Source organism: Emiliania huxleyi (assembly GCF_000372725.1).
Source record: "Emiliania huxleyi CCMP1516 unplaced genomic scaffold EMIHUscaffold_4, whole genome shotgun sequence".
In the NCBI taxonomy this organism is placed as follows: Eukaryota; Haptophyta; order Isochrysidales; family Noelaerhabdaceae; genus Emiliania; species Emiliania huxleyi.
The window spans coordinates 124,927-149,528 of NW_005198966.1; the positions used below are offsets into that span (position 1 = coordinate 124,927).

Genomic DNA, 24,602 nt, shown 5'->3' on the forward strand with positions numbered 1-24,602 from the left:
GCAGCCACGCCCGTCGGCCTCGCTGCCGCCGGTCCAGCATGGCTGACACCGCCACTACCACGGCACCGGGCAGGGTGAGGCGCTAGAGGGTGAAGGGTGCATAGAGGCGAGGTGAGGCGGCACCTAGGGGCAGTGACCCCCGTGAGCCGGCAAGCCGACGCGCCACTACCGGGCAAGATGGAGGCCGAGCTGCGACCCTCACAGCTCTCGCGGCATGCGTCCAGAGCTCGATTCATCTGCCTCGCCGCTCGCTCGCCGCCTTTTGTGGGACCTAAAGAGAGAGGTTCTGAGCCGTCGGGCGGCGCTGATGGTGGCCCGCGTGGGTGGAGCCCGCGGCAGCTAGGCCGCCTGGGCGCGGGGGGGGTGGTCCGGTGCTTCAGAGGCAGCGTGAGCGACGGGGGGGGCGAAGGATGTGAGGCGGCTCGCCTGCAGCGCCCACCTGCTGGGCCGTCTGGATCTGCGATTACGCCTCGGGAAATGCGAGATCATCCAGAAAATGTCTGCAGACCTCAAACCGATGGCCTCAAAAAGTCGTTGTCAGCCACCGATTTTCCGTGTCGCCCGACCCGCCACCTCACCGGCCCGGCGTTCGGAGGCGTAAAATCTTGGTCGGCCGTTGGGCCGGTGCCATCGGCCGCGGTCGAGTCGACCGTGCCCCGTCTTGGGCACGATGGACATGTGACCGGCTCCGGTCAAGATGTGCCCCGGCATGGCGGATGAGGCTCTCAGGTTGGGCGACGCGAGCGCCGAGAAGGTGGAGCAAGACCTCGCGTCCCCCATGGGCTTGCTCGGTTGGCAGGGTTGGATTTGGGTTCTTTGTGATGCGCCAACTTCAACTTCCGAAACGACTCAACAGGGCCCAAAGACGGGGGAGCGACCGGCCTAGTTTAAATTCTTTCCGCTGAGAGAGAGACTTGTTTTGTTTAAATTCTTTCCGCTTCCGCGCTCCGCAGCAATCTTTTCTTCAGTTTTCGCGCTTTCGCCCGCCCCACCAAAGATGCTCGGCCAGCTCTCGTCCTCGCTGCTACTCTGTTACGTGCTACGGCGGCCGCCCAAGAATGTGAGTGGAGAGGCCCGCGCGCTCGAGGCGTGGTGCGAGAGTCCGTAGGCAGCTGGGGAGAAGGCATGCTGCCGGCACCGCGTAGCCGAGGCACACAAAGTCTTGGAGGTAGATATTGCAGATGTGGCACATAGTCGTTGAGTCGTTCCTGAGACCGGCCATCAGCCGCTCCCTATCCCCGTGGTCCTGCGCACCGCTTGAGGCGCCGCGATGCCTCGTCGCTATCGAGTTGGCATGGCCAAAGGTGGGAGGTCGCCACCCGGACGAAGAGCCGCCCCGATCGAGATTTAGGACCGCGCGGATGGCGGGGCCCAAGTCCTACAGAAGGAGAGGCAAGGTCAGCGCGCATTGACGCGACAGTGCGGGCGCCTCTGGGCAACGCTCTATTCCTGCTCGAGCCGCTCGAGCCGCACGAGCATGTCCCACTCCAGCGGTGCGCCGTCGCGATCGGTGGCCGATAGGAAGTACGACTGGGAGAAGAAGTGGATGCCTGCGTGATGTGGAGTCAGCCGTGTGATGAACCTCCCGTCGGCCAGGCGCTGCGCGTGCTTCCGCAGCTCGAGAGCCAGCGGTGGACACGGAGGAGGAGGTTTGCGCCCCTCTCGCAGAGCCGCTTCGATATGCTTTTGGGTGACGCGACAGCGTGCGATGCCGCTTCCACCCACGCCGTGATCGTTGTAGGCCGATACAAAGCGGTCGAGCGGGTCGCGCACTGTCGCGATATGCAGTATGGGCTCGCGGTCGACTCGCGGTCGTGCGGAGCCGGCCCCCTCTCCACCCGGCCGGCGGGCAGGATGGAGCCTCGGCTGCGGCAGGTCTGAGCTTCGCTGGCCCAGGTGCGCCATCGATGCTGCATCCAATGCAAACGTCGCCGCGTATCCGCACCCGCTCCGCTCCGACCAAGGACTGCCGGCGGGCATAGGGCGCAAAGAGTTGGCGGCAATCGCATCGAGAAGCTGCAGGTTCGATGATCTGCTGCAGTAAGGATCCAGCCGGCCGCTCGCGGACCACATGTCGATACTGACTCTGCTCATATTCAGCTGCGGGTGCGGAGCTCGTTTGCGAGTGCGGATCCGCAACAAGGACTGGAAGAGGTTGTCAATCGTCGACAGCCCGTTCTTCTCCAGGGCAAGGATGAAGAGCGTGTGCGGCGACGGCAAGTCCGACCGGAGTGTCCACCCTTTGGCAGGCCGCTGGACAGTGCCGATGGCTGCGGGCAGGCCGAGGGCGCTGCACAAGAGCCGCCGCCGGCAGATATGGGTCCCCCTAATGGCAGATTGCAAAACTGTGCGCGCGGGTGTGGCTAGCGTGAGTTGTGTCACTGCTCTATCTAACCTCGGCTCGAGCAGTGCTTGCCGGTCCCAGCTGCAACTGGCTGCCTTGCACCCTGCGCTCTCGCAGGACCACGCCCGAGTCGCAAAGCCGCCGCATCCCTGTACCCTCAGCCGCCCCAGGGCGATGTCGTCCTCCCATGTCCAGCGGCGAACGATGGGGACCTCTGTGCCTGCTTGAGGAGGTCTGTACACTCCATGCAAGCGGTCAAACGTGAGGCCTCGCGGCGCCGTGCGGCCGCCAGGGTCGCTGAGCGCACGGCACTCTGCGCTGTGCCAGCGCTGTAGCGTGCTCTGGGGTGAGGCACGGCGGATCTCGTCGAAGATTTGCAAATTGTTGGCAGCGTCCATGGCATGCGGCGCGTTTTTTGCGCCCAGCTGCGCGCACGGAATGGGCTGAAACGCCAGGCTACCTCGTAGTACGCACGGGGTCACGACGGCGTCCTCTGACGCCGCCGCGAGCCGGCAGACCCGCTTTTACAGCGGCGCGCGGTGGGAGGCGGTGTTTTCCTGCCTTATATTATAAAATGAACTCGGGGGCACAGGACGCGGCACAAACGGGGTACACCAAAAGGCACGGGCTGCCTGCACGGCGTTCACTCGAACGCCATGCACATGGCGCGGAGCAGCCCCGGGTTGGTGTCGAACCCGAGCGGGTCCTCCTCCCAATCCCGTCGCCCACCCTCCGCGTCGTCCTGCTCATCGTGCGCGTCGAGCACCCTGCCGAGGCACAGGATCGTCCCCTTGGGAACGCCTGCCCCTCGCGCGCGCGGGAACTCTCCCTGCACCGCCATCACGACATACCTAAGAGACTATGGAGAGTTCACGTCATGACGGTTAGCCGCTGTCATGACGGTTAGCCGCTGTCATGACAGCTGCCAGCTGTCATACAGCAAACGACAGCGACAGTGACACCTACCTGTCACCAGCTGTCACCAGCTGTCACCAGCTGTCACCAGCTGTCACCAGCTGTCGTTGCTGCTGTCGTTGCTGCTGTCGTTGCTGCTGTCGTAACCATCCCCGACGGTCCAACTGTCACTGCTGCTGTAATTGCGCAGCTGTCATTCCTGCTGTCATTGCTGCTGTCATCGCTGTCGTTGCTGCTGCTGTGCTGTCATTGCTGCTGTCATTGCTGCTGTCATTGCTGCTGTCATTGCTGCTGTCATCTGGCTGCTCGAGCCTCTCCGGAATGTTTGGCGAACTCGGGCCGCTGGTCATTGGGGAGGACATGCATGTGAGCTCTGCCGGATCTTCGGATCTGTTGCCACCGTGACATTCCAACCACTTCCGCCCGCCGCGGCCGCAAAGACCGTGTTTGTGTTGCGATGTTTTCATTGAACGAGACTCGAGAGGGGAGACAGCACCCGCGCTAGCAGTAGCACCGTGGCGCCCAGGGAGATGGGCACACACACCGGGGCTCTCCGCCCACGCGAAAACCCCTCCCGGTCCCATTGCAAACCCACACCGCTATTCACTGCGCACCGCACCAACCGCGCACCCGCCTCCGAAGCCCTCGGCGCGCGTGTCGCGCACCGAGGCCAGGGCACCCACCAGGGCACGCACCTTGGCATCGACGCACTCACCACAGCTGCACTGAATGCGGGAGGCGCGATCGTCGCGGGGCTCTCCGACGGCTCCCCGGCCGGCGACGCCGTTCCGCGGCGAAAGCCATATCCTCCGCCGCCTCGCGCGCACCCGCATTCGCACTGCACCGTGGCACTGCACTTGCACTGACACTTGACCGGGCGCGAGCGCGCTCACTGCCTCAGCCAGCCTCGCTCGCTCTAGCACATGCAGGCATCCAACAGGGGGAAGGGCAGGTGCTCCGTGTCTTCGAGCAGCAGCATTGCCATGAGGCCTGCTGGTGGCTCCAATGCGACGGCGCTCAGCTTATAGTCGGGCGTGTCGCGCACGCACGGAAAGTCCAAATAGGCGGCCGAAGGGGCGGTGCGGTCGAGGCGCGCTGCCGACGCCGTGGACGTCGTCGTCCGCACCCACTGCTGAGCCCCACGGCCAAGGCGCGCGAGAGATGGCATTGCGTGTGCGTCACTTGCAGTCGAAGCGCAGCTGGCCTAACCGCCGCTCGAACGTTATGGTCAAAGGCAGCGGAGCGCATCGACGGAGCGCAGGTGGATGTTTGTGAGTCTTTAGGTAGCGCGGGTTAGCGCGGGTTCCACCGGGTTAAGCCGCACTAACCGGCACGGGTCAGCTCGGGTCAGAACGGGTTACCATAACCCGACGCTAACCCGGCACTACGGGGTGTGGACCGTGAGTTGACCAGCCAGGACCGGGTTGTGCGCCGGGACCTCCTGCTCGGCTCCAGCCAGTAGTCAAGTCTTGTCACTAACAGAGTAGAAGGATCTGACCTCGGGGCCGATGTGACCAAGCGCTGGTAGCGTGGTTTGACCTCACACCCATGGTCTCACAGTGTGCCGGCAATCGCCGAGCAGTGTCGCTCACACAAGCCGCACGACAAGTGACTGAGGGCCAGTGAGGGCGAGCCCATCGCTGTCACAGCTGTGGCAGCCGCACAGTAGGCTGTGCCAACTGTGCAGAGCGTGTGAGCAGCAGAGGAGCTGCTCTCCAGGCTTCTGTCGCAAAGAGCTGCATGCCACCGAAAGCGCTGTCGAGGTTCGCCGAGCGCGGCGAAAATCCACCGTCACCGACGAGCGCGTTGGAGTATTCACTCCCGGCTACACGCACATGAGCCGCGGTCGTGTAGCCGTCTTAACGACGCTCGACGGCGAGGCGCGGGACCGTCTGTGGGTCTGTGGCGAGGTGGGTCGCGTCCCCCGATTTCCGTCAACCCAGCATCCACACCCTTTAGAGGGGCTCCCCCGGAGCGCGGAGGCCGGAGCGCGCGCGCCATGAGCATGACACGTGGACACAACCCACAACACGACGAAGAACAACGCACAGACAAACGTCACGCCGCCTTGTGCTTGCGCGAGCTGGAGCCGTGCTCGCGCTCGCGGTGCGGCGGTGCGGCCGTCCCCTTCTGCCGCCACGTGGCGAGGAGGATCCAGACCGAGCCCGCCAGCCAGCCGCCGAGCACCAGCAGCCCCGCGTACAGCTGGTGCTGTCGCCGAAAGTCGCCGAACGAGTAACAGCTTTCTGTGCCGCGCGCCGGCGGCGGCGACGGCGGAGGCAGCTTCGTGGCGCGCACGGGCAGCGGCGGCTTGCCGGGCGATCCGTCGTGCAGCGCGGCGTATTGGTCCTACGCCATGAAGGAGCACGCCAACGTCAGTGGCGGGAAGACTGTGCAGAGTCTTCAGAGCAGCGCGTGGTGCGAGGGACAGGGACCACAGCTGCACCCGGCTGAGGACGGCCGAGTACAGCCGAGTACAGCGGAGCACGTGACGCCTCGAGCGCCAGGTGGGAGACAAGGGTGCGGTCTCGGGGGGTGCGTGTGCGTACTGCGCTTCTCTGTGTCGGTGACAGCTGTGCTGTGAGAGAGGCGTCCGTCGTACACTTCTAGGGGGCGTGTCCTCGAAGACCGCCTCCCACGCCCGCCCCGTGGCGGAGGGCGAGTGCTGCGCCTCCGCGAACCGCCGCGCCGCGCGCACGGCGGCGTCGCGCGCGCTGCGGTCGGAGCACAGCTTTGCCAGCGGGGCGGTGCCCTCGCCGAGCAGCTGGCCTACAGAGAAGACAGCGCTGGGCGGCTCAACAAGAACGGCACGCCGGGGCGGTGCGGTCCGCCGCCGAGGAGCTCGCCCGCCACGCCGCCCACAAGGAAGAGCGCGCGCGGGGCGGCCTCCTTTTGGCCGAGGATCTGCGAGAGGGGCGCCGCATCGCCCAGCGCGGGGCTGACGATCGCCGTCTCCGCTAGCATCGCCTCCAGCAGGAGCTGCGGCGGCGGAGGGCGAGAGTCGGCGCCGGCGGACGGCGCGGGCAGCAGCAGAAGCACAAAGTCCGCGCGCAGCAGCTCCTCCATCAGGGAGCGCCTGTTCACAGCTTCAGGTGTGAAGAGACGCCGTTCACGCCGCGCGCGCGCAGCGGCTCCTCCGTCAGGGAGCGCCGGTGCAGCAGCCCGGCGTAGCGGCCCCACGGCGCCTCCTCGAGCCGCGTAAAGACGACCGCCTCCGGCTTTGACAGTGTGAGGCCCCACTTGCCGCCCGCCGTCGTGAAGCCTAGCACCAGCCGGTCTCCAGAGTCTCGAGCCGTGTGCGGGTTCGGTCCCGTGGCTGGTGCGGTAGGCATCGCCTCCGTCGAACGGGAGGGTGCCCGCGGTGATCGAGGCGCCCGGAAGCGACTACGGGCGTGAGCGAAGGGAGTGAGCAGCTCACGCGCTCCTCTTGAGCACGAGAGGAGTGCGAGGCCTCGCGCAGGGCCGGGAGCGCGTCGAGGAAGGCGACGAGGCCCGGGTGGTCGAGGTGTCGAACGCACGCGAGGAAGGAGTTGCGCACGTGGCGAGGGGAGCCCCCGTCGCCGAGCTCGCTCCGCACCCCGCCCCACCGCGCGCCGTCGGCCAGAGGCCGCACCACGGCCACGCGAGAGCGCGGCGGGCCTATAATCAATTAATTAATAATAACTCATCATTAATTAGGCCGCACCACGGCCACGCGAGAGCGCGGCGGGCCTATCATCAATTAATTAATAATAACTCATCATTAATTAGGCCGCACCACGGCCACGCGAGAGCGCGGCGGGCCGCGCGTCGGCGGCAGCGACAGCGGCCTCAGCCTCGCCTCGAGCACTCGCTTGTGCGCGGTCGACGGCACGACCAGCCGCGCGAGCCTCCCCGCCAGGTTCGCGAGCAGAGGCATCGACAGCCGTGCCTCGGGCGCCGGCGTCGCTCTCCCCTGGTCGCCCTCGCCGGCAGAGGGCGCGTCGTCGGCGCTGGCGGGCGGCGCGGGCAGGCCGAGCGACTCGGCCTCCCTCTCGGCGACCCAGAGGTAGACGCCCACGCGGGCGAGGAGGGGGAGGCGCGCTGCAAACTGCCCGAGCAGCCGCACAATCACCACGTGGTCGAAGAGCGCCTGCTCACAGCTTCGGGTGTGAAGAGACGCCGTTCACGCAGCCGCACAATCACCGCGTGGTCGAAGAGCGCCTGCTCACAGCTTCAGGTGTGAAGAGACGCCGTTCACGCAGCCGCACAATCGCCACGTGGTCGAAGAGCGCCTCGCCGGGCGCGATGCCGTCCACCCACGGCGGGACCCTGCCGGGCGAGGCGGGCGTGCCGGGCCTGCGCGGCGGAGAGGTGAGGACGAGCCACTCCGCGTGTACGTACTGAACCCCGTCCGCCGCCGTCCCCTCCGCCGACGCAACCATCGGCCCAGCAACGACCACCGCGTACCCGAGCGCCGCCACCGCGCGCGCCGACTCCGCAGCCTGCGTCCGCTCGTCAAAGAGCGCGCCTGCGTCGAGCGGGTCCCACGCCGCGCCCTCCGCCTCGCTGCCGACGTAGAAGAGGACCCTCTCCCGCCGGTCCGCGCCGGTCAGCCTTGGCGGCGCCGCGCCGCCCCCGCCCTCCTTCTCCGGCCTCTCGATGCCAGACGCGGCCGCGCTTTCTGTTTGCCTCGGAGCGGGCTCGCCAGGCCCCGCCTTCAGCCTAGGCGGCCGCTTTCCTCCCGGCGTGCTCAGCGGCGGCGGCGCTCTTGGCGGCGGCGGCGCCCGCGCCGCCGGCGAGCCCGGCGGGCGGGGTGGCAGCGGCAGCGGCGGCAGCCACGGCTGCTCGGCGGGGGCTGGATGCGGGTCCGGGTTGGCGCCTCCACTATGGCCCACAGCCCTGCCGATCTCGACGCGCTGCGAGCTCATGGCGTCGGCCCGAGTGTGCATGTACTCCCTGAGCCCGAGGCCGCCCGCCTGACCGCCCGCCTCGCCCCTCTCCCCGCCCCTCTGCACCTTCTCGTTGAAGGCTTTCCATGCGCCCTTTTCGTGGATGGCCTGCGTGCGTCGCCACGTCCCGTCTCCGTTGACCTAAGGTAAGGTGAGGTAGACGTACACACACACGACGTCTCCACCACACTACGAGGTGGTGGGGCAATGGCCCGGGCGACCCCTCGCGCCTCCACGTCTAACGACAGGAGCCCCACGGCATTCAAAGTGCACAAGGCCCGGTGCGCGTGGGTGAGCGGTGTGGAGCGTGTGTGTTGGAGCGTGTGTGTGTGTGTGTGTGTGTGTGTGTGTGTGTGTGTGTGTGTGTGCGTGCGTGCGCGCGCGCGTTGACCTCGAATTGGACGTCGGCCTCCTCGGGCGTTGGCCTCTCCCGCGCCAGCGCCGGCACGAGCGGCGCTGTGAGGCCGATGCCGGAGTCGCCGCGAGGCGAGTGAAAGACCTCAAACAGGTTCGTGTTGTCGCCCGGGCGGGGCCCGTACAGCACCCTCCCGTTCGGCGCTGTCCCCTTGACCTCATCGATGACCGCCCCGACGCGCGGCTGCACGAAGATGAGCGAGTCGCACCCTTCCAGCACGATCGCGCCGATGTCGGCCATCCCCTTGGCTCTTTGCACGTCCGAGTACTTTGCCTTGCCGGTCCACTTGCCAGAGTCGCGGTAGCGCGTGAACATGGAGGTGAGCGCGGGCATGCAATGATGCGCGCGGGCCCACTCGCGCATGCCGGGCACCTGTTCACAGCCGGAGCCGTGAAGCGACGCCGCCCAATCGAGGACGCTCCGTCTTTGCGGGTCGGGTCCCACCCAGAGGAACGACTCCTCCGAGTGCTCTCTGGAGAGAAAGGCGGCGCGGAGCGAGAGGAGCGTCATCGGGCCGGAGGGCGTGGGCGCGTCGTGGGTGACGGCGTAAAAACGCGGCATGTCCGCCTCGATAGCCCGCTCGAGCTGCCGGTTGAAGTGCTCGTCGAACCATCTCCTCGCCGCCCGGTCCTCAGAGCTCGCGGCATTCTGCTTGTCCTGGGAAAAGCGGGGGTGCTCCTTGATGGAGACGTCGTCCATCATCTCGTCCCAAGTCTTGTATTCGTGCCCGTCCGGGCTCGGCTGCTGCGCCGCCAGCAGCAGCACCTGCCGAATCTCAAAGCAATCGCCGAGCGTGAGCCGCGTCATTGTTTTTGCGTTGACAGACGTCGCTAGGCTAAAGTCCGGCGCAGCCGCAGCGAGAACTGCGGGGACCAGCGCGGCCCGAGGCGTAGCCAGAGAGACGAAGAGGAGCGCCAGAGGCGAGCGAGGTGGCCATCGCATGGCTCGGCCAGGCTCGCCGGCTGGGACACGCGCGGTTTTTCTCTTTTTTTGAGCTTTGCCTTCCGTAGCACGTCTACCTACACCTACCTACCTACGTCTACCTCCGTCATAGTGCCACGACGTGCGGCCTAGAATTAGCACACGCGCCTCTGCTTGAATACACTCATACATTGGATTGTCATCGCCTTGTCCCACTTATCGAATTTGTGCAGGCGAGAGTACTCGTCCGAATTCCGGCGTTTTTCAGAATTCTCACCCTACTATACTACAAGTACTCGCACGGTACACACACACAGCTCGCAAACACTCACCCATTTGATTGTCACTGTCCGTGAGTGCGAGATTAGGGCTAGCCGCAGGCAGCTAGCCTCTGAGGAGGGCGTCCATAGACACCTCACTAGACCCCACACACGGTCTCGTCCGTGCCTCGCCGGCCGGAGAGATTGCTGGAGGTAGAGCAAGCCTGCTCTAGCCTCGCATGTCGCTTCCTGTCGTCTGTTGTGTCGTTGTGCCCTTGTTTGTTCTCTTGGCACCTTGGAGTGCTGGGGGGGGCGACAGGGAGGATGTGGCCTTGAGTTATGTGTAAGCCGACTCAGGGTGTGTGGCAGCCAGCTGGCTGTGTGTCTTGTGAGCCTGTTTGTGTCTGTGTGTCGTTCGTGCGTGTCGTCATCATCTGTCCAGCGTCCACCCATACCGCGTTGGTGTCCAGTCCGAGCCTGGCTGTTCTTCACCTTTCTACCTACCTACCTGCCTTCGACCCAGTCGTTGGTCGGACTGTGTTTCGCCTTCCCATCAATCAATCAGTATGAAACAACGCAACGGACATGGCATATCGCTCTCGGGCCCACAGACATCCCGCACACTCGCCACACACCCGCCGCCCCCGCGCGTAATAAACACAAGTCGCGTAAAGCACAAGTCTTCACCATTCGTGCAGCACAGAGGGTAATAGAAGGCTATAAAAGGCTTTCGCAGAGCTGTTATTGAGAAGAAAATACCTCACATGGCGCTGCGCGCTGGTCTATGAGAGGTTGAGGTGCGAGCCCTGGAGGCCCTGGGAATGGGGGGATGAATGAGACTACCCGCGGCGAGCATGGTTCTGGCATGGTGGTCTCGCGAGCTCTGCGGGTTTTTCTCTTTTTTGAGAGAGCGCCTTCGTTGTGTGTGTGTGTGTGTGTGTGTGTGTGTGTGTGTGTGTGTGTGTGTGTGTGTGTGTGTGTGTGTGTGTGTGTGTGTGTGTGTGTGTGTGTGTGTGTGTGTGTGTGTGTGTGTGTGTGTGTGTGTGTGTGTGTGTGTGTGTGTAGGCGTCGCTACGCGCGGTCTTCCGCGGGGGGAGGGCTTCGTCGACGGGTGCGGGATCGCGGCGCGGCTGGTGCTGCGGCGATGCCTCCGGCTGTTGCGGCGGGCGGCTTCGTTGCTGCTCGCGGCGATGGCGAAAAACTCGTCTCGTCGCATACACCAAGAGCTTATGCTCCGGCGAGATGTGAGGCGCATGCGCCCAGGAGGGGAGGGCGCATGCGTAACGACGCTGCTAGAGATGCCTTTCGGGGCCCAGAGATAAAACTTCTGATGCCATGCGTGACCTAGTAGTGTCCCCAGCTATGGGCGTGTCCACGTTGGAGCCAGGTGTGGTGTGGGCGCGAGAATAGCTCCGCCGTTCATGGAGGCAACCGATGCGAGTCGACTGGTGTGTGTCGTCGTGGTTTCGTATCACAAGAATACTCACTCACACATGCCTTCGTTGTTAGTTATAATACAGACGGATGATCACTTGCTGTTGTGTGTGTGTGTGTGTGTGTGTGTGTGTGTGTGTGTGTGTGTGTGTGTGTGTGTGTGTGTGTGTGTGTGTGTGTGTGTGTGTGTGTGTGTGTGTGTGTGTGTGTGTGTGTGTGTGTGTGTGTGTGTGTGTAGCCACATGACACGCACACACCCGCACTTTTTTTTTAGAGCGCCTTCGTTGTTTACTAATAATCTCTTTTTGAGCTAGCCTTCGATGTGTGTTCTTTCACCTTCCTTGAATCCCTTCCGGACGCGCTTTCGCTCTTGTTAACCCATGCGCGTGCCCTTTAGGCCTCTCCCCCGTGCGCGTGATGGGCGAATTGTGATCGATGGGGCGCTTGAGGCTGCGGTTGGTACTCAGCTTCTCGAAGACGAGCACGTGTTGGCATAGAAGGAAACGCTGAAGAGCATCTGCTGCGCGGGCGTCAGCCGCTTCTGCGGGAGGACGACCCCGGCTAGAGTAGTCTCCGACCACACCCACAAAGAACCCTGCACAAAGATCGCAAGGGCAGGGGCCTGTTCCTTTTTACCCATCTCACAGTAGAGAGGTGTCCGTTTTTATTTATTTATTTATTTAGCTTGGGGAAGTGCGCCGGGCCGTGCGTCCCATTGCGGGACTCGTGGCGCCTCTCCCAGGCCCGCCGCAGCGGTCCCGTGGGTACCTGCCTATTTGTGAGTCTCCAAACGCACATGCATACATGCAGGCACACAACGCGGGCTGTAACAAGCTCCTCTACTTCTGCGCGACTAAACGCCCGACCAACCGCCCATCATTGCCTCCACAGCTCAATCTTCTTGGGCAAGAGCTGATTCGACAGGTGATCTCCGTGGCCTAGGCAGCCGCTTTCGCCCCCGCCCCAGCTCCAGGCGGCGCCGCCAGCGGTGAGGGCGAGGCTGTGGTTCAGCCCAGCCGACACAGCGATGACGCGCGGGCCCCCAACCAAGGCCTCGACCTTCTTCGGCAGCAGCTGGTGCTGCTGGTCGCCGTGGCCCAGCTTGCCTTGGCCTCCAAAGCCCCAGCCAGACAGCACCGTCGGCGGTGAGGGCGAGGCTGTGGCAGTCGGCAGAGACAGCGACGACGCGCCGCCCAGCAAAGGCCTCGATCTTCTTTGGCAGCAGCTGGTGCTGCTGGTTGCCGTGGCCCAACCTGCCTTGGTGTCCGTAGCCCCAGCTCCAGACAGCGCCGTCGGCGGTGATGGCGAGGCTGTAGTTTGTTCCAGCCGACACAGCGACGACGCGCTGGTCAGCAAAGGCCTCGATCTTCTTGGGCAGCAGCTGGCGTTGCACGTCGCCGTGGCCCAACCGGCCTGAGCCTCCATTGCCCCAGCTCCAGACAGCTCCGTCGGCGGTGATGGCGAGGCTGTGCAGACCTCCAGCCGACACAGCGACGACGCGCTGGCCAGCAAATGATTCGATCTCCTTGGGCAGCAGCTGGTTCTGCAGGTCGCCGTGGCCCAGCTGGCCGACGTCTCCCTGGCCCCAGCTCCAGACGGCTCCATCGGCGGTGAGGGCGAGGCTTTGGCAGCAGCTGGTTCTGCACACAGCGACGACGCGCTGGCCGGCAAAGGCCTCGATCTTCTTTGGCAGCAGCTGGTTCTGCTGGTCGCCGTGGCCCAGCATGCCATAGATTCCCCCACCCCAGCTCCAGAGAGCTCCGTCGGCAGTGAGGGCGAAGCTGTGCATGAATCCAGTCGACACGCTCACGGCACGCTCGCCGCCCAGCTGAGGAGAGGGGAGGCGGGTCGGCGTGTTGAGCCGCGTCACGCCCTCGCCGTGCCCGAGTAGTCCCGGCTGCCAGCTGTTAGCCTTGCCGCACGACGAGAGCCGCCCCTCGCCGTCGATGAAGAAGCTGTGAGACTGGCCTGCCGCCACCCTCGCCGGAGGGTTGGACTCGCACAGCAACGCCGAATAGCACAGCCACCGCACGGCGCAGCTCTCGCCCTCTGGCAGTGCCGGCAGCTCGAAACCGCGCTCTTGCGCCCACAAGCGGATGGCCTCCACCGCAAGCGAGGCGTGCAAGACGCGCGAGATGCCCGCGGCGCGAGCGATGTCGGCGGGGTCGCAGCGAGAGACGGCGCGCACGAGGAGCTCCGAGGGGAGGTCGAGGAGGTGGGCGGGCGGCGGCGTGTCTGGCGATGGCGCGGCGGTGGCGGCGGTGGCGAGGCGGCGCGAGCGGCGGCGCGGCGGGGCAGACATCGCGAGAAAAAGAATTTTTGCGTCAGTCGCACGACACGATTCACGCGACAGGCGAGGTGCGGGCGAAGTCCTTCTGCAGGGGTTCGCAAAAAAAGAATGCGAGATAATTCTTTTCTCAGGCGATTAACGTTGGCGTAATGAAGGTGGCAGGCTTTGTGTGTATGCTCATCGCCCTCAGTGGCTCTGCTGACGCGCTGCTCGCCGTGCCTCGAGCCTCCCCGCGGATGGCCGCGACCACCGACTGGTCCTCGGACGAGCCGTGGCACGCTACGTCCACCGCGTCGTCGACGCCGCCGAAGGCCGCGTTTGAGCAAGCGTTTGCTCCGGTGCGCCTTCTGCTTGCGCCAGGCCGAGTAAGCAGGCAGGGGCCGCCGTCATGTACCGCCTCTGCGCGTTTCTGTTAGGTGGCTGCGATCCTCGAGGAGAAAGCCGCCGCTGCGGAGACGGCTGAGAAGGCCAAGAAGAAGAAGAAGTGAGTAGAAGCTATATGTCGTCGTCCCCTCTGCGCTCCCAATGCTGCCGCGAACCAAGCCCAAGCTACACGGTTCGCGAGCAGCCCGTCGCGGCATCGCTTCGCCGAGCCAATTCCAGGCTTGCGCGCACTATACCGCCCATCTTATGTTTGCCGCTAGTTATGCATGTGTGAGAGAATGTTGTCTGTGAGCTCAGCAGTGCCCCTGTGGCTGTGCCCCGCTGAGCTCGCCGGCCCAGTGTGGGACTCGTCACAGAAGCTTCCCTTTCGCCCGGTCGATCTGTTCGCACGTCCGTGATGACCCACAGCACAAGAACGAAAAAGGCTTCAGTATACGTCCACGTGGGTCGTGGCTAGTTCGTGACCGAGGGCCCGTCTCTCAACACTCAACTCTCAAGAGAGCGACCCGCCGCACTCCGCCGCTCATCAGCCGATTCCAGCTCGAGGTCGAGCGGTGGTGCGCGGCGGACAGCATCGAGGAGTCGCTGCACCGCCGGGTCGCCCTCCGCCTCCTCGACGCTTGCATGCTCCCACCGCGGCGGCTGCCCCTTGCGCTCGCCGACGGCGCAAGCGACGCCCTCCGCAAACTCGTCGCGGCAGACCAGCGCCTGGTTGGCGGCGAGCTCCGCACCCAACGCGGCGGCGCGTCGCGCGAGCGGCTCCTCTGGCAGCGGCAGCTGCAGGCACTCGAGCGCCACCAGCAGCGCCGCCGGGGAGGCCCTCGACAGTGCTGCCTGGGAAAAGAAAAAAACAGGGTGAAAAAGAAATCGTGCCGCCGCCGGGGAGGCACCAGGCGGATGATGCCCGTGTGTCTCGCGCCCAGCTTGCCAGACCTAGGTCGCCCTTAGCTTCGGCCGCCTCCGCCGCGTCGCAAAGCCGCGCGGGAAGCCTCTGCAGCGCGCTCGCCGAATCGAGCGTCTCGCGCGCAAAGACCAGCGACGCCGCGGCCGCCTCGTAGCCTCCCGCCGCCGCCCGCGTCGCCGCCGCCATTGGCGCCGTCGCCGCCGCCCCGCAAGAGTCTATCGTGCGCCGCAGCCGCCGGGTAATCTCGTCGCGTAGTCTCGCGTACTCGTCTCGCGTACTCTCGCGTACTGTCGGGCGCTCTCGGGGTCTCTCAGGCAACCTCCCCTCGCCTATCGTGTCGCGCAGCTCCGCCGCGCTGGAGCAGTCCACTAGCGAGGAATAGGTGGCCTGCACCGCCGCGCCTTAGCTGTTAGTTGCGAGCTCTTCAACGGGCGCCCTCGCCAGTCTCGGCCAATCTCGACCGATCTCGACCGGTCTCTCGGCTGGTCTCCGCCTGCACCGCCTCGGCAGCGTCGCTCGTCGAAGGGAGCGAGCGCTGCCCGGGCTGGCGCTCGGTTTCGTCGGCGCCGCAAACATGCCTAGCACGGAGACGAGGCGAGATGCGGCGAGTTGAGCCGAGCCTGACAGCGGTCGTCGTTCGCACACGTGCGTGCAGAGGCCGCCGGCCGCCATGGCGTCCGAGGAGAAGCGGCCGCCGGTCAGCGACGCCCACTGCCCGATCCCGCCTGCTGCGCAAGACTCCCTCCTCTCATGAACTACGCGCCGCCGCCGTCGAGGCGGCTGCGCAAGAGATCTGCCGCCAGCGGCGCATCTCGGCGCATCTCGGCGCATCTCGGCGCATCTCGGCGCATCTCGGCGCATCTCGGCGCATCTCGGCGCATCTCGGCGCATCTCGGCGCATCTCGGCGCATCTCGGCGCATCTCGGCGCATCTCGGCGCATCTCCCCCGCCTTCCAGGCAGCTGCGCAGGTAGTCTGTGGCGCCGACGTCGGGCACGATGCCGAGAGCGCACTCTGTTCACAGCTGCAGGTGTGAAGAGACGCTGTCCACAGCCCCAGCAGCGCGCACTCTGGCACTGGGCGCGACGACGCGAGGTCTGGCCGAGGTGAGCCGAGGTTTGCGGCGTGGCTCGGCGAGATTCAGCGAGAGGTGACGAGGGGGCCCGCATTACTGCTGGTTGCTGGAGACTGCGACCACGCGGACTACTGCAGAGTGCTGCAATATTACTGGTCACTGGAGACTGTGCAGAGTGGCGATGCTGCGCGGCTGTGAGAGGCTTGCCTGGCATCGCCAGGCTGGACGGCGCGCTGGCAATGCGCGTCTCTGCCGCCATGAAGAGCCCCGCTCCGGCGCCAAAAATGAGTCCGTCTGCAAGCGCGACCACAGGCACGCTATCCCGCAGCGCAAACAGCTCGATCATCAGGCTGTACTCGCGCCGCAGAAAGTCGCGCCTCTGCTGTGGCGGCATCGCGGCCACCTGCCGGATGTCGCCGCCCGCACAGAATGCGCGGTCTCCGGACGCCGTCAGAAGCAGGCCGGAGGCACCCTCCTCCCTCGCCGCAACCACCGCCTCGCGGAGTCCGTCCACCATCTCTGAAGAAAGAGCGTTCAGCTTCGAAGGCCGGTTGAGTCGCACCTCAAGCACGCCGCCAGGATGCCGCCTCGTGAGGAGCGGAGGCGCGGTGGCGCACGCGTGTAACGATAGCAGCAGCATCGGTGCCGTCATCGTGGGTGGTCTGTGGAGAGCGCAAGTCCGCCCTTGTCGTGCCAGTGTGCTGTGAGAGAGGCTTGTATTTTAAGAAGGAAAAATCCCAGTTTACTCGGAATCTGAAATTGTTTTTCACATTACGCGGATTTCCGAGTAAACTGAAAAACCAGATTACTCGGGACGACATTTCGACATTTTTTCCGTCGCAGTTTACTCGGGGCCCCGAGTAAACTGAAATAAACAGGACCACATTCACATTTCTTTCCGTCGCAGTTTACTCGGGGCCAGCCGGAGTAAACTGAAGAAACCGATTAGTTAGACATTTCCGTCGCCCGAGTAAACATCTGGCTGGGAAAAGCCGCCGCCGAACGCCCCCCTCCAATCCAACGTGCGCAACCACTACACGGACTCCTCGCCCTTCGCACGAAACGCTGCTGTCACAACGTCTCGCCGCCCTGTGCACCAACGCCGCGTCTACACCCGCTTTCCCATCTCGCTACATGCGGATGCGCGCGACCGACGGCTGACGGGAGTTGAAACGCAGTCGATACAACAAAACAAACACTACAATTGACGACAAAGGCCTTGCTCGCCTTTGCGAGCCGGGGCGCCACTTTGGACGCCGCCGCCGGCTTTCCCGCCGACTTCTCCCCGCCGCCGCTCTTGCCAAACGCAGGGAAGGCGGTCTGGTCGTTGAGGTTGAGCACCTTCTCTTTGATGCTCGTGATGCTCGCGGAGGTCGGGTGCTCCGGAGCCTGCTTCCGGAGAGGCAGTGGGAAAAGCTAGCCGGAGGGCTATTCCCCTCAGAGGTGGTGGAGGACCTGAGGAGAGAGTTCGAGCAGAAGAGCGGGTGCAAGCTGGAGGCGAGAGGAAGGCATCACTGTCACGTGGGCATCGGGGGAGTGGTTGGAGTGAGGGCATGGAGAGTGGAAACAGATTCAACGGCCAACGAGTACAACTTCAGTGCGAATGCGGTGTGCCACCCTATGCTAAATACAGTCGACTAATACAGCGTGCTGAGGAGCGCAAAGAGACAGATAGCAGCACTGGTAGTCGTAATATCGCTAAAACATGCATTATAGACGAACAAAACATGCATTACCATTAGACGAACAAAATTTACAGACGACACAAGGTACCGCGACAGCACATGACTAAATCCACTGCACGTACTTCGCGCCACCCGACGCCTTTGGTAAGCGCGGAACTGTGGTATAGTACAGTGAGACTGATGATGCTCCTCCGACTTAGGGAGCGGTTCAGATGCTGGGCGGGCTTCAGGCTGGTGCTCACGCGAACAGGAATCGACGCGATGTGCAAAGCATACAAGAAGGGGAGAGGAAAGAGGAGAGACGCCGGTGAGGACGAAGCAGAAACTAGCGCAGACGAGAGCAGGGCAGACCCGGGGACTGGGGAGCCGGAGCAGACGGCATCGGCCGCCGAGGGAACGTTGGGAAGAGGCACGAGGAGGGCGGCGACTTCGACCGACTATGGAGGACCCGTCGCCAGACGACGCAGGGCAGAAGACGGTGAGGCGGAGCAGACGCGCAGGGTGAGACGAGGGAGGGAGCAGGACTTTGCGGAGATCAGCAGGAGGATGTACGAAGAGATTAGGAGCAGCAGGGACCCGAGGGACCATGTGGAAGACGGCTAGTGCTAGTCCCCCATCGGGAGGACGACCCCGGCTAGTCGCCGACCACACCCACAAAGAACCCTGCACAAAGATCGCAAGGGCGGGGGCCTGTTCCTTTTTACCCATCTCACAGTAGAGAGGTGTCCGTTTTTATTTATTTATTTAGTACAGGATCAGGCATTCGTAGCCCCACCCTGATCAAATGCCGTGATCAAATGGTGAGATTGGACACCTGGTCTTCTAGTCCGTCTAAGTGCATTCCGCGCTGCTGCTCGGTTTCCCCGACGCGCTTGACCCACCGCCGGTTTAGTGCGCGGCAGAGAGAGCTGCACTTGTGCGACGCGAAGAAATCGTGCATGCCCTTGAGGCCACGGTCGGTGCGACCGAATACGTTCCGTCGGCCGCTGCGTGAGGAGAAGTGGATGACCGGGTCGGTGAATTCGAAGCAAGGCGGCTGCGTAGTACTCAGTACGCCCTGGAGGTCACAGACAAGCACCCTGCGCTTTGTGTACCGGTACGTGAAGTGGGAGAAGGCCTGTGGGATGTCGGAGACGCGGATTTCGGATTCCTCCATGATGTCACGGATCGATGCTGCCTCCTCCTCGTCGGATTCCTCCTCCTCCTCCTCCTCCTCCTCCTCCTCCTCAACGAGTGCGTCGAGCGCACCACCCACCGGCACGGCGCCCTGCCCCTCAACGAAGCCCTGGTTGTCGTTCCACTTCTTGTACTTGGTCGGGTCGAGCTGCTTCTCCACGAGGCACCCGATCGTGCCGAGGCCGATGTCGTCCACCACGTATACGGCGCAATCGAGGAAGTTGACTGTTGGTGTAGTCTGCCGGTCGTAGCCTGGCAGCTGGGCCAGCTTTTGGTTGAAGACGGCTGCTAGCCGCGACGCACGCACCTGCGTGTCGCAGAAGGCCTTGTGGAAATTGATCAGCTGCTGCCGGCTCATGTTGGCCACATCGGCTTGGAAGCGGCTCTCCTTGGCAACCAGCGGCGGCCCGACGAAATCGCCGGTGGGGCCGACCTCGCGGAATTCGCGCACGAGTCGCTCGGCGCCCTCGCCGAAATAGTTCTGCTTGAGGGCTACGCCCTGAGCGTCCAGGGTGAGCGGCGATGTGTCGAACCAGCCGCGCCGTGGGCCGGTCGGAACCCACAGAAGACGCGCGCCGCGCCAGCCCTGGCCGAGCATGTACACAAGCCAGTCGGAGGTCGGCCGTGTGTCCTTGCCAACGGTGTCGCGTGCTTGCCGCAGAACATCGCGAACTGCGCGCTGCGATGAACCGCCAAGCGCGGTCAGCTCGGTCTTCGTCGCGTTGATGGACGAGGACATTGAGCTGATGGCCGTTCCCAGTGCGTCTGCGTTGAGCTGCGCCGAGAAGAAGCGGCCGGCGCTGCCGAACTGTGCGGGCCGCTCGGCGAGTTTCTGGAGGACGCGAAAGTCCTCGCCAGGCCCGCCGAAGCCCACCGTGTTGACAGATAGGCGTCGCCCAAAGCGGCTGGCAAGCGAGTCAATCCGCTGGCCCATCAGCGTCGCAAAGGCAGTCATCATACACGACTCTCCACGTAGCATTGTGTTCTTTGGTAGGCGATCGCTCGGCTTGCCGTCGCTGAGAAAGAAGAGCGTGAGCGCGCATGCGCCGAACTCGTTCGAGTGCAACAGCTGCTCAGCCGCATCCAGCGCGGGAATGTAATTGCCGTCAAAGAAGGGCTCTTGCGTCCGAAGCAGATCGACAACCCTGTTGAAGAGTAGCCAATCGTGCGGCTGACGGTCAATGAGCACGCTACTGTCTCGCCCCATCGAGATGACTGACACGACATCCGTCGCCGAGCGGGAGCCGTCCTCGATATGCTTGGCGACGAAATCGACAGCGAGAGTGAGCCAGACCGCGTCGCTGCGCGTGGAGCCGCCGATCACATCAGTCTTGCGCATAGACCCGGACTGGTCCACGATAACGACAGTGTGCGACGTCCAGCTGCTGACGTCCTGCAGGAGAGTGCATGCAGAGGCGTGTGCACGCTCCATTTCGGACGTGATTTGCTCCTTCTCCACGTCGAGGCCGGCACCAGGCTTCGCCCAGCAGGTGATTTCTTTGGTGAGACTTTCGCTGACGATGAAGACGACGTCTGCGAATTCGTACTTCCAGCAGAGCTCGCCACGCTGGTTATACGAGGCCTCGCGTGTCTCTCGGCCATACTTCAGCGCAGCCAAGAAATCGCGCTTGTGCACGAGGCGCTGTGCGCGGCGCTGGCGAGAATGCTCACATGACAGCAGCGTAGCGGCGCTTGTGTGCCGGACAGACATGGGTCCGACACGATCCGTGAGGCAAGGACGTATTTTTATATTTACCCAAAAGCTAGGCATCATCTGTCTTGCGTCCACCCATACCGCGTCGGTGTCCAGTCCGAGCCTGGCTGTTCTTCACCTTTCTACCTACCTACCTACCTAGGCTACACAACGCCCTCTATGTTGGGTCAAGGCGGGACGTATTTCTCTATCCACACCGCCGTGGCGTGGCAGACGGTGAACGAGCTAGCGTGCGGGGACAGACAGCGGCATTGTGCACGGTGCTAGCTAAGTGCATTGCCGCTCTTAACGGAGTCGCTTAGGCGGCTCCGGTGGTGTGCCGGTGATATAGTACTAGCACGCGCCAGTTCGCACCTGTGTCGAGCCTGTCTGCTGTGAGAGAGAGTTCTTTTGTTTAAACTCTTCTTAGAGAATTTCCTCGACCTACAATTCACGCGATAGGCGAGGCGCCCGAGTACTACTCGGGCGCGGTATCTATTTTCTTTTTTTTTGGCCTGTCAGTATCTCTGCTCTCCAGGCTTCTGTCGCAAAGAGCTGCATGCCACCGAAGGCGCTGTCGAGGTTCGCCGAGCGCGGCGCAGGTTGGTTGGGGGAAGCCCGAAGCCGCCACCGACGATTGGACTTTTCACTCCGGACAAAGACGGGCGCACGCACACGAGCTGCGGTCGTGCGCCCGTCATAGCGGCGAGGCGCGGACCGTCTGTGGCGAAGTGGGTCGCGTCCCCCGATTTCCGTCTCAACCCAGCATCCACACCCTTTACATCATGTATAATACAGTTAATGTGCGTTTCGTAAACTCTCCATAAATACGCTTTTAGGTCTCCATCACACACGACAAACACAAAACACACAGTGTTAGATTTGTTTGGTATTGCTAAAAATCTCTCTCACACGACGACTCACGAGCAGGAGCACGCACTCGCACATACCCGACTCCCGAAATCGATCCATTGTTCTCTCCCATAAATATCGGAGGGTTCGGCCGTGCCACTTCTAACGTAGACCTCGCCACCCACTGCCCCCCGCGCCCCCCCCCCCCCCCCGGGCCCTCTCTGCTGCCGGTACGTGATAACACCGAGGACAGGCGAGGGCCGCTCTTCACGGGCGCTGCGCTCACACCTCCGCCCGCGCTAGTGGCCCTGACGAAGATCGTCCGGAATTCCTTGGGGAGGACATCGGCGATGGGTTGTTGGCCGCCCGCGCGCTGTCCAAGCTGGCCAGCCCTCCAGAGGTCCTTCCGAGCTCGACTCCACCGCTCGTGCTGTTGAACCCGTCGGCAAGCCTGCCATGCTGCCCGGCCCGCACCGGCCTCATCTGGCCGGGGATGCCGCGGGCGCGCGCCCCCGTCGCCGCCGAGAGCTGGAGCCCCATTTTCTCCACCATCTCGCGGGACGCTGCCGACCCTCGCTCCGGCCGGCAAGGAGACTGTGCTCCAGTGTTTCCGCCGTCATCGATCGCCCCTTGAGAGGGAGAGGCGGAGCGCGAGGCCGGCGCGGACGAGCAGGCGTTCCTCGCCTGCAGGAGCCGCGCCACCGCCCGCCGACGCCGGAGGACACTGGCCACGCAGATGGCTGCGGTGGCCGCGACGCCGACGCCGAGCGCCACCACCGTCAGCGCCAATGTGATTTTCCAGAGCTGGGACGACTCGCCGCCGGGCATGCAGGCGCCGCAAACGTTCGCAAATTCGCCGGCCACGCGCCCGCAGGCCTCAGACTCGCTCAGCAAGCCGCCTTCAGAGCTTTGTAGCCACGCGATTCGATCGCCGCAGGAGTGTTCGCCGCTGCCGGCAACATTTTCCCACGCCGAGTCGCAATTGCTGGTGCCGCAGTGAGCTGCCGCACTGCTCGACATGTCACTGGGCAGCGGGTAGTGAGAGAACGGCGTCCCTCACTTGAAAAGAATTTTACAACGGAGTGTGTGTGTGTGTTTGTGTGACAACCCGAGCCGGTCGCACAACACGATTCAGGCGACAGGCAAGGCACGGGCGACGGCTTCCTCAGAAGCCGTCGTCCTCACCGTAGCCGTCGTCGGACCCCCAATCAGGGGGACAGTCGAATCTGCGAGCACCGTGGTGCTCGCCGAAAAGACCATCCCCATCCCACTCCCCCTCATCCCAACCCCCCCCACCCGCGCGCCTACCCCGCCGATGGCCGGTGGGGCGGGAAACCCCGCCCCACCCACCATTGCGCAGCAGGGGTTCGAGGTCCTCGCTGAGCAGCAGAAGCCGCCCAGCCCGGACCTCGTCCCTCCACCCCTCCCTCTCCCACCGGAGTAGTGAGAACGGCGTCCCTACTTGTAAGAATTTAATGCGACACCTAACACAGGTTCTCTCGAGGTTCTCGAGGTGGATATCCTTTGGCCGCGTTGGGTAGCGAGGATTGGTGTGACGCGGATCCACGCAGGCGTGTTTTCTGGCGGCCGACAGATGGACTCGGAGGAGGCACGCACCCGGACAAGTAGAGACACGCACGCCCGGGGCGGGAGCCCTCCCCTTGCACAGCCAGACAGACCTTGCGGCGAGTGGAGTGTTTGACTGGCCCTCTGCCCCCCCTGCCCCCCACCCAGGACATTGCGGAGGACTCGGGTCGGAGGTCAATAAGCCAGACAGTATGAGGCGCGGTCGCGATGGTGCGTGGTGTATGGCGTGCTTTACGTCTCCTGGGATCCGTGTAAGGGTGTCCCTTCCCGTTGACTTGCAAGACACATCGCTCTCGGGCCCCCACAGACCATCCCGCACACCCGCCGCCCCCCAGCGCGCGCCGCACCGCTTGGAGCGCCGCATCCCCGGCGGCGGCTATGGTTGAGTTTCTCAAAACCGACAGAACGCGAGGGTGCGAGCGTCGCTCACTCCGGCGATCCGCCGCCCGTACCGCACCAGAGGACGAGCACTCCATGGCGCCTCCCCTACCGGCCAAGGAGGCCACGCTCTTCAAGGCCATCGTCAAGCACTACGAGCTCAAGAGCTACAAGAAGGGGCTGCGTGCCGCCGACCAGGTCACTGCGCCTGCTCCGTCACTGCCGCGCCAGCCGCTGCTGCCGCCCTCGTGGCCACCGCCGCCGCCGCTCGCTTTCTCCGCCACGACCGCCGCCGCCGCCGCTACCGTCGCCTCCTCGCTCACCGCCCACCCTCGCCGCCTGCTCGCCGTCTGCGCTCACGCTCTCCGCGCCGCCGCTCTTCTCCTCCGCAGGTGCTCAAGAAGTTCCCGGAGCACGGCGAGACGATCGCGATGAAGGCGCGCCCGCCACCGCCACCGCCGCCGCCGCCGCCGCCGCCGCCGCCGCCGCCGCCGCCGCCGCCGCCGCCGCCGCCGCCGCCGCCGCCGCCGCCGCCGCCGCCGCCGCCGCCGCCGCCGCCTGCCGCGACTCCGTCTACCGCGGTGCTCAACCCGCCCACGCCTGGCCTCACGCACCTCGAGGACGAGGCCGCGTATCGCGCCAAACTTGCGCAGGCAGAAAGTGAGAGCCGCGTCGTGTGCATCAAGTTTTATGCGTCGTGGTGCAGAGCGTGCAAAGCGATGGCGCCAAAGTACAAGCGCGTGGCCGACGACTGGCCCGAGATTGAGTTTTGCGAGGTGCTGTTCGACACCAACAAGGCGCTGTGCAAGGGCCTCGGCATAAAGGTCCTCCCATACATAGAGGTTGTGGCGGGCTCGGCTGGAAAGGCATCGACCGACCTCCACCCCGCCGGCCCTGTCCCACCCCACCCTGTCCCATCCCGCCGGCCCTGTTCCGCAGGTGGAGGGCTTCTCCTGCGGGCCGAGCAAGATCAGCTCGCTCATGGAGAAGCTCGAGGTGCACTCTGGCTGCGAGGAGATTCCGTGCACGAGCGTGGCAGACCAGCTTGATATGATCGAGCGACTGTGACCACCCTTTCTGTCCACTCGCACCATGTGAGTGAGAGTGACTCGACTCTCTGTGCGAGGTGTTTGCTTCCCCGCCGGATTGCAGGCAGGAAGGCTCACTCTGCAATGGTCGTCGCGCTATCCGCTAGAGCAGCTTCGAAGGGCAAGGGGGGTGTGGGCGCGTGTGGGCGCGGGGCCTGAGAGAGGACACGTACTCGTACATGTAACGCAGAACGAGATCGCACATTGCGTATGCCATACTTTTACATGCACAGGCTGACCCACAGGACAGAAGTAATACACACACAGAGGACAAGACAGTTTTCTACAGCGA

General features: G+C 64.2%; 4 protein-coding genes across 4 annotated transcripts in view; 1 reads left to right on the forward strand and 3 right to left on the reverse strand.

The window, feature by feature from the left end:
- Window positions 1-1,443: 1,443 nt before the first annotated feature.
- On the reverse strand, window positions 1,444-9,526 carry EMIHUDRAFT_95793 (hypothetical protein; the record flags this gene model as incomplete). Its single annotated transcript, XM_005770321.1, has 12 exons — window positions 1,444-2,290; window positions 3,007-3,195; window positions 3,890-3,979; window positions 5,322-5,608; window positions 5,706-5,754; window positions 6,344-6,521; window positions 6,847-6,898; window positions 7,017-7,328; window positions 7,379-7,441; window positions 7,489-8,310; window positions 8,561-8,956; window positions 9,029-9,526. 12 exons carry the CDS (start codon window positions 9,524-9,526, stop codon window positions 1,444-1,446), a joined length of 3,783 nt encoding a protein of 1,260 aa, XP_005770378.1.
- A 4,833-nt stretch (window positions 9,527-14,359) lies between these two features.
- Window positions 14,360-16,491, reverse strand: ECH11 (3-hydroxyisobutyryl-coenzyme A hydrolase-like protein; the record flags this gene model as incomplete). Its single annotated transcript, XM_005770322.1, has 5 exons — window positions 14,360-14,693; window positions 14,764-14,862; window positions 15,097-15,178; window positions 15,249-15,355; window positions 16,019-16,491. 5 exons carry the CDS (start codon window positions 16,489-16,491, stop codon window positions 14,360-14,362), a joined length of 1,095 nt encoding a protein of 364 aa, XP_005770379.1.
- A 5,065-nt stretch (window positions 16,492-21,556) lies between these two features.
- On the reverse strand, window positions 21,557-22,277 carry EMIHUDRAFT_195939 (hypothetical protein; the record flags this gene model as incomplete). Its single annotated transcript, XM_005770323.1, has 3 exons — window positions 21,557-21,588; window positions 21,680-21,708; window positions 21,925-22,277. 3 exons carry the CDS (start codon window positions 22,275-22,277, stop codon window positions 21,557-21,559), a joined length of 414 nt encoding a protein of 137 aa, XP_005770380.1.
- Window positions 22,278-23,259: 982 nt separating this feature from the next.
- The window catches only part of EMIHUDRAFT_432230 (hypothetical protein), a gene marked incomplete at its 3' end in the record, with an annotated part of 4,786 nt that continues 3,443 nt past the window's right edge, over window positions 23,260-24,602 (forward strand). Inside the window, exons 1-3 of the mRNA XM_005770324.1 lie at window positions 23,260-23,420; window positions 23,615-23,670; window positions 24,197-24,254. Coding sequence (XP_005770381.1) covers window positions 23,319-23,420; window positions 23,615-23,670; window positions 24,197-24,254 — 216 coding nt within the window. The remainder of the gene's footprint in view (window positions 23,421-23,614; window positions 23,671-24,196; window positions 24,255-24,602) is intronic.